Source organism: Erinaceus europaeus, chromosome 10 (assembly GCF_950295315.1).
Source record: "Erinaceus europaeus chromosome 10, mEriEur2.1, whole genome shotgun sequence".
Classification (NCBI taxonomy): Eukaryota; Metazoa; Chordata; class Mammalia; order Eulipotyphla; family Erinaceidae; genus Erinaceus; species Erinaceus europaeus.
Window position 1 is genome coordinate 95,718,752 of NC_080171.1, and position 13,607 is coordinate 95,732,358.

A 13,607-nucleotide genomic window follows, 5' to 3' on the forward strand; every position below is an offset into this window, starting at 1 on the left:
TCTAGTGGGCTTGGATTAGGATCCTTGTGGCATTATAATCTATACACTGAACCAGCTGTGCCACGGCCTGGCCCTCAAAGTCCTCTGGGTTGCATGGTTTCTCACGACAAAAAGCAAGTTATTATTCTCCTAATGGAAATGACTTAAAGGGACAGAGTGAAAAGATTAGTATTTTTTAAGCCTCATTTTAAAGTCTAAAGGTAGGGCTAGAATATAACTTACTAGTAGAGTGCACACTTTATTTACCAAGTGTGAGGACCTAGATTTGATCCCTCAGCTACCACGTGGTAGCACCATACAAAAAGGAAGCTCCATGAGCAGTGGTACAGTGCTGAGATGCTTCCTTCTCTTCTTCTCTCCTGAAGTGGATAGACTTCAGTAATATGTTTACTGTATGCAATGTTCTGCATGTTAAATATTTATTTAATGAAGTTGTCTTATTCAGGATTTTTAAATGCCTGGCAAGTTGCATATTTAAACTAAAAATGTAAGGTGCCCCCAAAGTTACAAAATATCTCTAACATTTTTCAAGACAGACACAATGGATCTGGAATATATAACTTTGGCCTAACATCAGACCTCCAGCATGCATTTGTGAAGAAATAGCTCCTTCTACCCTATTGCATGCTTGCAGAATGCAGAAAATTCAAGATGGCAGAATCAACTTTTCAATCTTAACTCTACATAGCATCAAAAGAACAATAAAGACTATTTCTTCCTGTATTACTTTTTCCTCCAAGTCTTATCATAACGCATATTATAGTTTCTTAACCTAGTTTAAATACCAGGAGATATTATAAATTTCCTCACTTTTTTTATACTAGCTAGTGTTTGGTTGGTCTGTTTTCATAAAAGTCCATAGATAGGCATTCAAAAAGTATTTCCTAGTGAACTACAGGATACCTCAAAAATACAAAGTATACCTTATGATAAATTCTTCTCTTCTCTATGCATTTTCCTCCCTGAAGTTAGTTAACATCCAAAATCTATACCAATATTTTCAATCCCAATTCAGTGTGTTTTACTTCTTGTCTTGAGCTCCTAATTACTGTTTCTCTCCCCTTCTAAAATTCATTTATCTCTTTCAGTAAAAAGAACAGTAATAATATGTTGAACAACTCTGAAATAAATTTTGTCATGTAAAAAATTAATTACGCATTCCGAACCTGGTCACTGTAGTCCTCCGGGAATTGCCTCTGCACCTCAGGATCTGTAAATAATTGACAGATAATATTAATTGGCTTTGGATTAGTGAGCAAGCAGAGGATCACACATTAATATTTGATCAGAAGATGATAGCAGCCCTGGCAGGGGATCCAAGGGGGGCAGCTGAGGCTGCTATGTTGATGAGCACAAGGAAATACTCGGTAAGGCACTCCCATTACCCTCTTCCAGAAATATAAAAAAGAAAAAAAAATTAAGTTACTGTTAACTTTAGACTATTACCAAATGCAAAAATCTTGCCAGTTGCAAATTGCCCTCAATATATGCCTCCAGAGAAAATGAGTCTTAAACCTTCTTGACTTTTCTTCTCTAATCAGAAATCCCCTTTTCATAGTTAAAGAAAATAGGCTTGATAAACCACCTTAAATATTAGCTTCAGATGGGGCAGGGAGATAAGTGGAAGATGAGAGAAACATCCTTTCAAGAATCAGATGCAATGCTTCATTTTTAAAAAAATATGCTTCCCTGAATACTTATGAACTTTTAAAAATATGCATAAAACTAGAGGAGATTTTCTTTAAAATAGGACCAAACAATACTTCCAGCCTATGAGTATAAACTAAGGCAAATTATTTTCTATCAAACAAATGAACTTGCTCAGAAACTATAAAAATACATAGGTGAAAATACCTTCATGACCATCTGCTTAAAACTGAATTACTAAAGGGGTCACTTAATTCTGTAATCACAATTGCAAGATAATGCAATGCCATCGTTTGTAAGTCAATACAGAAGTGTACTAATTAAAAGCTATTAGCACTCCATTTGCTATCGATTAGGAAAACATTCAATCTTTTCTCATAAAAGGAAGATTTCGTTCCTCAGAGACACATTAAGGAAAATGATCATAATGATACCTACCGGATAAATCGTGTATCAATGCAAATGGCTTACAGAAAAGCACAAAATTTGAAATTCTCTTTCACACTGATCACAACACATAAAATTCACTTTTCATATCTATTGGATAAAAGATTGGAAAAAGTCAATGTATTTTTCTATGTTTTTCTTTTCTTTTTTTTTACAGTTCTTTTTTTTAATCTTTTTTATTTTTATTGTTGTAGTAGTTATTGGATAGTAGTTATTGGACAGAGAGAAATGGAGAGAGAAGGAGAGAAAGATAGACACCTGCAGACCTGCTTCACCGCCTGTGAAGTGACTCCCCTGCAGGTGGGGAGCCGGGGGCTTGAACCGGGATCCTTAAGCCAGTCCTTGCGCTACCACCTGACTCCTTTTTCTATGTTTTTCTATGCAAAAATGTCTCATGACCTTTTCAACAACCCAATATGAATCCATGTAAAACAAAGTCATCCAACACCTACACCTATGGACATCAAATCTTTGATAAGGGGGCCCAAAGTATTAAATGGAGAAAGGAGGCTCTCTTCAATAAATAGTGCTGGAAAAACTGGGTTGAAACATTCAGAAGAATGAAACTGAATGACTTTATCTCACCAGAAACAAAAGTCAACTCCAAATGGATCAAGGACCTGGATTTTAGACCAGAAACTATCAAATACTTAGAGGAAAATATTGGTGGAACACTTTTCCTCCTAAACCTCAAGGACATCTTTGTTGATACAAGCCCAATTGCAAGGAAGACTAAAGCAGAAACAAATTGGACTGCATCAAATTGAAAAGCTTCTGCACAGCCAAAGAAACTATCACACAAACAAGGAGACCCCTCACAGAATGGGAGAAGATCTTCAGATGCCATAAATCAGACAAGAGACCAATAACCAAAATATACAAAGAACTCAGCAAACTTAGCAACAAAAAAGTAATGCCCAAAAATGGGCAGAGGATATGAACAGAATATGCACTACAGAAGAGATCCAAAAGGCTAACACACACATGAAAAGTTGCTCCAGGTCGCAGATTGTCAGAGAAATGCAAATAAAAACAACATTGAGATATCGCCTCACCCCTGTGAGAATGGCATGCATCAAAAAGGACAACAGCAACAAAGGCTGGAGAGGCTGTGAGGACAAAGAAACCCTTCTGCACTGCTGGTGGGAATGTAAATTGGTGCAGCCTCACTGGAAAGCAGTATGGAGAACTCTCACAAGGCTAGACATGGACCTTCCATATGATCCAGTAATAACACTCCTAGGGATATACCCCAAGGACTCCATAAACCCAACCAAAAAGACCTGTGTACACCTATGTTCTAGGCAGCACAATTTGTAAAAGCTAAAACCTGGAAGCAACCCAGGTGCCCAACAACAGATGAGTGGCTGAGAAAGCTGTGGTATGTGTGTATATATATATATATATATATATACACACACACACATACCACACAATGGAATACTATGCAGCTATTAAGAACAATGAACCCACTTTCTCTGACCCACCTTGGATGGAGCTAGAAGGAATTATGTTAAGTGAGGTAAGTGAGAAAGATAAAGATGAGTATGGGATGATCCCACTCATAAACAGAATTTGAAAAAGAACAGAAAGGGAAACTCAAAGCAGGATTTGACTGAGCTTGAAGTAGGAGACCAAAGTAAAAATCTCTGTGTTGAGGGTGAGGGAGGATGTTTGGTTTCATGGGGCGCGCGGGGGGGGGGGGGGGGGGGCGCGGTTGTGGGGGTGGAGGAGATGGGACACAGTCTTTTGGTGGTGGGAATGGTGTTTATGTATACTCCTATTAATTTGTACTAATAACATGGAGAAAAAAAAAATGAATGTCTCAAACTTTTTAATGCACAGACCACAGGCTGAGTCTTTGATATGTTGACTCTCTTAAAAGCTTAGACCAGGGAGAATAGAAGCAGCCACTGGTACAGCTATAGACAAATAATGTCAAAGGACATAAATTATGGAGATATTGTGTATGATACAGCAAATCCTAACAAAGGAATTTTCAAAGTCAACCCAGTTGGCAAATAATGTGATTATAGCAATAACTATCTATTACCTTCTTAAACCCTAAGACAGCAGGAACCTCCCACTTCCTCCATAGAGCCTATATTGCCCCGTCCTGGAACCTTTAGGGTGGGACTCACTTTCCTGCATGCCTCTCTCAATTCATAACAAATGATATTGCATCTGCTGATCCTAACCTAATCAATGCTAAGGGTACCACTTTAGCATGCTTCACTTCAGACTGTGTCCAGAGAGAGATGTCAGGCGTGGAATGTCAACCCTTCAGCCTCATTACTCAGGTGAAACCTTTCCTTTCTCATAGGATTCTCTAATTCCATTCCAGGTGATTCACTTCCTAACAAAGTCCCAAAACCTAGATATAGACCAGGTCCCATGAGATAGAGTATATGTTCAAATGTATCCATAAATTGGGGCAAAATATATACCTGAAAGCAAATGTTCAGAATGTTCCATCCTCTGAAGGGAGGCTGGACAGCATACTCTATGCTCCGCCCGAAGAAGATTCTCACCTGCTCCGCCCCCTCTCCTTGTCATACCCTGATTTTCACCAGTCACTTTTCTCTCCACCCTCTCTGTGTCGCATCCTGTTCCCACCCTACTGGGCTAGTATATATAAGGACAAGATTGTTTGTAGTTTTTAGTTTAGCTTAGCTCGGCTTAGATTGCGCTGCGTCCTGCATGAATAAAGAGAGACTGCGTACAACCCAGCCATGAGTCGTCCCTGGTCGTCTGTTACCCGCCCGTGAAGCCAGCCCGGCGAAAACAACATAAAAAACAACAGAAGATGTGTCCTGATATTGGGGCAGCTCGGAGCATTCCTACTCATGACCCTAACAGAATGTGAGGTCAGATCTACAGGGGTGCAGAGGGCACATAGGCTCCTAAGCTGAGTATATGCCCCAGATCATATTAGATTGATGGGGTTTACACTCAACAATAGTTATACACCTTTCCCATATTTGGGAAAGAGCTAGTCTCTTCCCTGATCCAGCTTTCCAGCTTTCTGTCCTTTTTCCAGCCATGACATCATCTCCCCAGACAATAACTTGGATTTACCTGCATATCAGATTTCAGGCTGGGGGGAAGAGGGGAAAAAAAACTAGTATAGTCCTGGGCCCTTTAGACTATAACTCAAATAGGCCTGCCTACTAGCTATCTACAAAACAGAAACCCCACAAATCTTCATCTGCACTATCCCAGCCTTTAGGTTCATAATTATTCAACAATTTGTTTGGCTTTATATGTTAACTCTCTTTCCAGCCATCAGGTTCCAGATGCTAGCATGATGTCAACCAGACTTCCCTGGACAGACGACCACACCAATGTGTCCTGGAGCTCTGGTTCTCCAGAACCCAGACCTACAAGGGAAAGAGAGAGGCAGGCTGGGAGTATGGATTGACCTGTCAACACCCATGTTCAGCGGGGAAGCAATTACAGAAGCCAGACCTTCAACCTTCTGCAACCGACAATGACCTTGGGTCCATACTCCCAGAGGGTTGAAGAATAGGAAAGCTATCAAGGGAGGGGATGGGATATGGAGTTCTGGTGGTGGGAATTCTGTGGAATTGTACCCCTCTAATCCTATGGTTTTGTGTTTCCACAAATGTCTACAGCAAAAAAAAAAAAAAATCCTCCAAATCACAACACAAAAATACAATGACTTATTCTGTAGTGTAGAGCCAAAAAGGCAAAAAAGGAGAAAACTAAAGGTTATATAAACTATCCTTAAATTTTAGAAATAAATATTTTTAAGTCAGTGGATGTTATTTTTTTCAATACCATGAATAATAGAAGCAGGAATATTCAAAAGGTCACACCTAAAGCAAAACTTTCCAAAATGAGTGATATGAAGAAGTTTGGATTATTTGTACATCATTTTGGCTATTGATTTTTGTGGGTGACTTGAAAACCAAGGGTTGGTTTCCTTCTCTCCTCTCATCTTCAACTACTGGAAGGCACCAACAGTCAGCAGAATTCTACCACTGCTGTTATGCAGAGCTTCCCTAACTGACTAGATGAAATAGCTGTTGCCTCCCCTGGCCTAAGGGGCTGAAATCACACAAGGCTTTGGCCCTTTTGAGACTGGGGGCACAGAGGTCACTAGTCATGAAGCATTAAGAGCACTACTGGTCTATAAGGAAAATTAACAAGCAAGAGGCAAAAGGAAACCTAGATGTCTAACAACCCTCTCAAAGTGTGGGAGAGGGAAAACCTAAAAGAGAATAGGGCTGGGAGTAGGGTGGTAGCGAAGTGGGTTAAGCACAGGTGGCGCAAAGCGCAAGGACCTGTGTAAGGAACCCGGTTCAAGCCCTTACCTCCCCACGTGCAGGGGAGTCGCATCACAAGCAGTGAAGCAGGTCTGCAGGTGTCTTTCTCTCCCCGTCTTCCCCATCTCTCTCTATTTCTCTCTGTCCTATCCAACAACAATGACATTAATAACAACAATAATAACTACAGCAATAAAACAAGAGCAACAAAAGGGAATAAATATTTTTAAAAATTAAAAAAAGAAGACAGGACTATAATTCCTAAAACATATATAAACGTCAGGGGGGAGGGTGGGAGTAGATAGAGGACTATTAGAACTTAAATCCTGGTTCCAGTTGGTAGGGGTCAGGACAGGATGGGATCACCTCTAGATTACTGAAGCAAATAGTAAAACAGGTTTGAAAAATTACATAGTAACCTAAGTTTTCTTTTTCATGTGCTTCTAATTGTCATGTAGTCAACACTATTCAACCAAAAAAAAGTCATAAAGAAATTATTCCAAAGGGGCCAGGTGGTGGCACACCTGGTTGAGCACACAAAGACCTGGGTTCAAGCCCCCCCCATCCCCAGCTGGAGGGGAAAGCTTCACAAGTGGTGAAGCAGGGCTGCATGTGTCTCCCTCTCTATATTCCTCCTTCCCTTTCAATTTCTACCTGTCTGTATCCAATAAATAAAGATAATAAAAAAATTTTAATAAATGATTCCAATAAATCTTGATATCATCTTCCAGTAGTTTACTTATTGGGAAACACACGAAACAAAAATGAAATGAAGGTTAAACTCACATAGTACTGAGTGCAAGGACCCCAAACAAGGATCCCACGCAAAAATGAAATGAAGCCAAGATTGTTTTTTTGTAACTACTCTGTAAAGGGATGAATGTCAAAAGCCAAAGATTATTGTCTACTCTTGAATTTAAAAAGGTTTTTCATAGCTCTTGAGTATATGTTCCTTCAATCTAAGCCCTTAAGACTTCAAATTAGGGGGTCGGGCGGTATTGCAGCGGGTTAAGCGCCTGTGGCGCAAAGTACAAGGACCTGCGTAAGGATCCCGGTTCAAGCCCCCGGCTCCCCACCTGCAGGGGAGTCGCACTTCACAGGCGGTGAAGCAAGTCTGCAGGTGTCTGTCTTTCTCTCCCCCTTTGTCTTCCCCTACTCTCTCCATTTCTCTCTGTCCTATCTAACAATGACGACATCAATAACAATAATTACTACAACAATAAAAAAGACAACAAGGGCAGCAAAATGGAAAATAAATAAAAAATTTTTTAAAGACTTCAAATTAGTAATCAGATTGAATTTTAACAGTGGGCTCAAATTGTTAATACATTTCTAATAATGACTTGCTCTTTGAAATCTCCTCTGCCTATCACCTGAGGATGATGGGTCCTGAAATTAGTGCAACCTAAAGGTTCCTAGTCGTGACCACAGAGTGTGAGCTTGGACCTACAGGGATTCAAAGGTTACATAGGTTTCTGTGCTGACTATGGGCCCCAGATCATATCAAAGGGGTTTAATGTTAATATTTATATACTTTTCCCATATTTGGGAGCTACTCTCTTCCCTAATCCAGCTTTCTGGTCCTTTTTCCAACTGTGACATCATCCCCCCAGACAATAGCTTAGGTCACCTACATATTAGATGTCAGGCGCAGGCAAAAACTAGTTAGGTCATGGGCCCCTTGGAATATACCTAGGATAGACCTACTAGCTTTTTCCAAAATGGAGACCCCAAATCTTCATCCACAATATTCTTGCCTTTTGCTTCATGATTAGTCAACAACTTGCTCTGCTTTATATCTTAACTAATTTTCAGCCACCAGGTTCCAGATACTACCATGCCAACCAGACTTCCCAGGGCACATGGCCCCACCAATGTCTCCTGGAGCCCCACCTCCCCAGATCGCAGCCCCACTAGGGAAAAAGAAAGACAGGCTAGGAGTATGGATCAACCTGTCAACGCCCATGTTCAGCAGGGAAGCAATTCCACCTTCTGCAACCCACAATGACCTTGGGTCCATACTCCCAGAGGGTTAAAGAATAGGAAAGCTATCGGGTTATGGGAATGGGATATGGAGATCCAGAGGTGGGAATTGTGAGGAACTGTACCCCTCTTATATTATGGTCTTTAGACAAAAGGCAGCCAGCAGAGTTTAAAATCCATTACAAGGAAGAAACATGCAGAAAGCACATCAACATGCAAGAAGACATGATGACCTCAAGGAGCCAATCTTTATCTCCAAAGCTACCTCTTATTTTTCAAAGAATAAGCAAGATGAAAAATTCCAGTCCCTTTGTATGACTGCATAAATAACTTCTGACAAAGAAATGGGGAAGTATACTTAAAAAACAAAAAAAAAAAAAACTGGGAGTCGGGAGGTAGCGCAGCGGGTTAAGCGCAAGGACCAGCGTAAAGATCCCAGTTTGAGCTCCCGGGTCCCCACCTGCAGGGGAGTCACTTCACAAGTAGTGAAGCAGGTCTGCAGGTGTCTATCTTTCTCTCTCCCTCTGTCTTCCCCTCCTCTCTCCATTTCTCTCTATCCTATCCAACAACAAGGACATCAATAATAATAAAACAAGGGCAACAAAAGGGAATAAATAAATAAATAAATAAATACCACTATTTAAATTCCTTCAATTGTTCTAAGATTACTCTAGAGTTAAGATTCCCAGATTTTAACAGAATTGCCTTCCAATATAATATAAGCATTACTGTTGGAGGATGGGCCCACTCTTCCAGAAAGTCCAGGCCATTGTTTCCATGAGGTCCGAGTGGGTTGACTCCCTCCATGTCTAGACAAGAGCAGGTTCCACCAACTTCATGAATTAATGATGGTTCCTCCGGAATGGGGGCTACCTTCCTGCACACACCCCTCCTCTCCCCTTAAAGCAAAGGCCATGAATTACTGTACATTGTGTTTGGCCAAACTTGAAAAACCACAGCAAACTCCTGTTACTCAACAGCCCCCCCCCCCCGCCCCCCCCCCCAGGTGCCTGTAATTTACCCCCAGGGAAATAGGCATTGTGAAGCTTGTGATCAAACCTTGCATGGTAACTTTCTACTTGTGATCAGTTTGCAGGTCAAGACTATGCATTATGTTGCTTTGTGTTTGGGTTAATGATGACCTAGACCTTCTCCCTGGGTAATGGGTATGCGTACTTGCTTTCTCTTTCAATGAACGAGTTGTCCCACTGAGGTTCTCCCAGAGCTGACTGCCTGTCTCTGAGCACTTTGCCCTTGGCACGCGGAGCTACCCCAGGACTTCCAGGGGGCTGCTCTGACCTTCTCCACCAGTGACCAGTGGGGCGGGGGACTTTAAGGCCTTGGAGTTTACAAAAGCAAACTTACTGTGTTTTTTATTTTAAAATAGCACCTTAAAGCATACATTTTTTAAAATCTTTATTTATTGGATAGAGATAGGCAGGATTCAAAGGGTAAGGGGAGGTAGAGAGGGAAAGAGAAGAGAGACTTGCAAGCCCTTCTTCACCACTCAGAAATTTCCCCTGCAGGTAGAGACCAGGGGCTCGAACCTAAGTCCTTGCACATTATAACATATGCACTCAACCAGATGCACCACCACCTGGCCCCTACTTATTGTGTTCCTACTGCTCTCTACAAAATATATATTTTTTAATTTCTTTATTGGGGGGATTAATGGTTTACAGTCAACAGTAAATACAGTAGTCTGTACATGTATAACATTTCCACACATCAATACAGCCCCCACTAGGTCCTCCTCTGCCATCATGTTCCAGGACCTGAACCCTCCCCCACACTCCCACCCAGAGTCTTTCACTTTGGCGCAATACACCAACTTCAAGTAAGTCCTAGTTCTGCTTAGTGTTTTCCCTTCTGATCTTGTTTTTTTCAACTTCTGTCTATGAGTGAGATCATCTCATATGCATCCTTTTGCTTCTGACTTATCTCACTTAACATGGTATCTTCAAGCTCCATCCAAAATGGGGTTAAGAAGGTGAATTCATCATTTTTAATAGTTGAGAAGTATTCCATTGTGTATATAGAGCACCACTTACTCAGCCACCCATCTGTTGTTGTACACCTGGGTTGCTTCCAGGTTTTGGTTACTATAAATTGTGCTGCTATGAACATAGGTATACACAAATCTTTTTGGATGGGTGTGTTGGGTTCCTTAGGATATATCCCCAGGAGTGGAATTGCAGGGTCATAGGGTAGGTCCACTTCTAGCCTTCTGAGAGTTCTCCAGACTGCTCTCCACCATTTTTAAAATATGCCTATTGAAATCTCATCTATAAAGTTCCTTTCACTTATCTCAAAGATAGACTCAGTTAAAATATGAAGACATTTTATGGAAATTAACGCAAACACACACACAAAAAATACAATGATTTGTTCAAATTTTTTAAATGTCTTTTGGAGAGTAGGTTGGTAACTTTTTTATATTGAGTTAATCACTGAGCCATAATGTCACCAAAATATCGATATTGGAAACATCTGAGTTTAAAGGGTCTAAATACAATCTGCTTTTCTCGGGTGAGACAACACCCGCCTTACTAACAGTTTCACCATGGCACATGTACAAAACCTAGCACCCTGCAGTTAAGCAAACCGCCTTTAAATTTTCTGTCTGGCAGCAATCCACTTGCATGTCTGTATGCTTTTACAAGTACTCTATGTATTTCATTGCATCAGCTGCATTTCTTTGAGTTTTAAATGGTCTGGGAACATTTTATGAAATGTTCTATATCTTTATATGGAAAATAACATATACTGGAAAACTGTGCATCAGTCTAGTATTTATATATCTATTTCTTTACCCACCACACAATGAATGCTATTAATTGTTAATGTTCTAAAACACCTTCTCACATTTATACCTTCACCATCACGTGAGGTGTCATCAAGCAATTAACTTTCAACACAAAAAACTTGCAGATAAGAGTAGCAGAGGAAAGAAAAAAACACAATTGGTAGAAAGAATAGAGTTACTGGCATATGTCAAGCTTTGCTCTAAGAATTGACCCTCTGATAAAAAATTACCAACAAAATAGAGTATACTCTACTTATCCTTCTCTCTCAACAATTTTCCCAAGTAATTTTAAGAAATCTGAAAATCTTAAGTTCTTTAAAAATTTAACAATTATTTCCCAAGAAAATATTTCTAAACAAAGAATATCTTTAAATGACCTGTCAACAAGATGGACAGTCTGTAAGAATCCATATCTCTCTTAATCATGTTTAAAAGAGGCTGTTAGCTCTGGAACAAGACTTCATACCATGTGAGCATCATGTCATTGCCTTTTCCCAACACTGTGGTCATACAAGAGTTGTTCCCACACAGACATATATATTTCTTCCACTGGAAGCCACAAGAAGTGTTTCCATTTAAAACAAACTTCCTGCAGTATGGGATTCCCAACGGCACAATCTCTCTCAAGCACAAAATGTGACTGAGCTAAAAAGCTGTCTTCATTTCAAAAATAGTAATCTAAGAACAAATGCCTTATGAGAGAGAGAGAGAGAGAGGAGGAAAAGGAGGAGGAGGAGGAAGGAAGGAAAGCTTATTTTCTTCAATCTCAACAGTTCATGTTTTCAAGTCCTCTACTGTAACATACTTTTAAGATATACCAGATTGCCACAGGATGTTTAATTAATAGAATAAGAGTTTGGGCAAGACTTACTGGAAAGGTGCTATAAATTATTTTACACAGGCTCCAAAACCTTGAGTTTTGCCTTGGGCTTAAAGTTCCTAGAATACGTGGTAGACAGATCTTTTACAACAGAAACGCAAAATATTCAAAAAAGTATTGTGGCTGTGTATGAAGGCTCATTTTAGATCAGTAGCTAGTGTGTATACACACACATACGTACCAGCCCCTACCAAATAATTTCCTGACTTTCCCTTTCATATCAATGACTCTATTTCAAGAGTCAGGGCGTGTAACTTTTTTTAATTGATTACTGAAAAATACATTGAATTCATTTTCTATGGAAGGTATAACAATTGCATATTAACCAAATGTTGCACCCTCTTGTGACCAAAACACTTTTAAGAAATTCTAGAAAAACTATAAATGTACCTATTAAAGGATGAATCCACAATGCTTTCACTTTTAACATGCTGGGTATCAAGGCAAAAAATATTACAGTTTACTACTAAATGTACCCAGTCAGTATCTCTGGTATTTTTGACAATAAGAGACAGAATATTAAACATTAAAAGCTTACAATGATTTTTTAAAAAGTTTTTCCTTTAAAAGTGATACTTTAATATTAGCAATAAATGATGTAATATCATGGTTCAATTTCATGGCATTTAAGATAATACACTCACCCATTCCTCACAACCAAAAATGTTAGCCCAAGCTATAATCAAACTTAATTTTCCAGATGAGAGATAAATACACTACAAGTGGGTACCAGTCTATTACACTACTCTTTCCCTAATGACATTTTCCTATTTTAAACACTAAAATGTAGACTCTCAGAAAATATAAGAACTTCTACATTTTTGAGGACAAACTCAATCTTCCCCAAAACACAAACTTTCTTCTAATCTTCAGGAAGAAAAGTTAACTTTTGTGTATAATGTGTAATTATTAAATATCCTGATAGTATGACTGCAAACTGTACTACTGTACTATACGAAGAACTTCAAGAGTACGAAATATAAAATCTATATTTTATAAGCATAAAAAGTTTCCTTTACTTTATAAGACACTTGAATAACATTTTTTAATATTTTTATTTATTTATTTTCCCTTTTGTTGCCCTTGTTTTTTTATTGTTGTAGTTACTGCTGTTGATGTCATCGTTGTTGGATAGGACAGAGAGACATGAAGAGAGGAGGGGAAGACAGAGAGGGGGAAAGAAAGACAGACACCTGCAGACCAGCTTCATCAACTGTGAAGCAACTCCTCTGCAGGTGGGGAGTGGGGCTTGAACTGCGATCCTTACGCCAGTCCCTTGAGCTCCGCACCACATGTGCTTAACCCACTGCGTTACCACCCAACTCCCATTGAATAACATTTTAATACTTGAATAACATTTTAAATAAAATTATTCTAGAAAACTATTCCCTTTTGATAGTGAAACTTTACTTAATAAGACAGTGTATTTCAAGGGAATGTTTCAAATGTTTAAAAATACTATTTTCCTTGACAGTAAAACAGTGACTTTGTTGTCTTTGATTTTTAAAGATCTTACTTATATAATTCACTAATTTAAAAAAAATTCAAAATACTT

General features: G+C 39.3%; 1 protein-coding gene across 9 annotated transcripts in view; it reads right to left on the reverse strand.

Moving 5' to 3' along the window:
- Window positions 1–13,607, reverse strand: part of DENND1A (DENN domain containing 1A) — a 600,479-nt gene that overhangs the window by 446,879 nt on the left and 139,993 nt on the right. For all 9 annotated transcript variants that reach the window (XM_060200131.1, XM_060200132.1, XM_016185023.2 and 6 more), the window contains exon 3: window positions 1,167–1,210. In XM_060200131.1, the coding sequence (XP_060056114.1) occupies window positions 1,167–1,210 (44 nt within the window). The remainder of the gene's footprint in view (window positions 1–1,166; window positions 1,211–13,607) is intronic.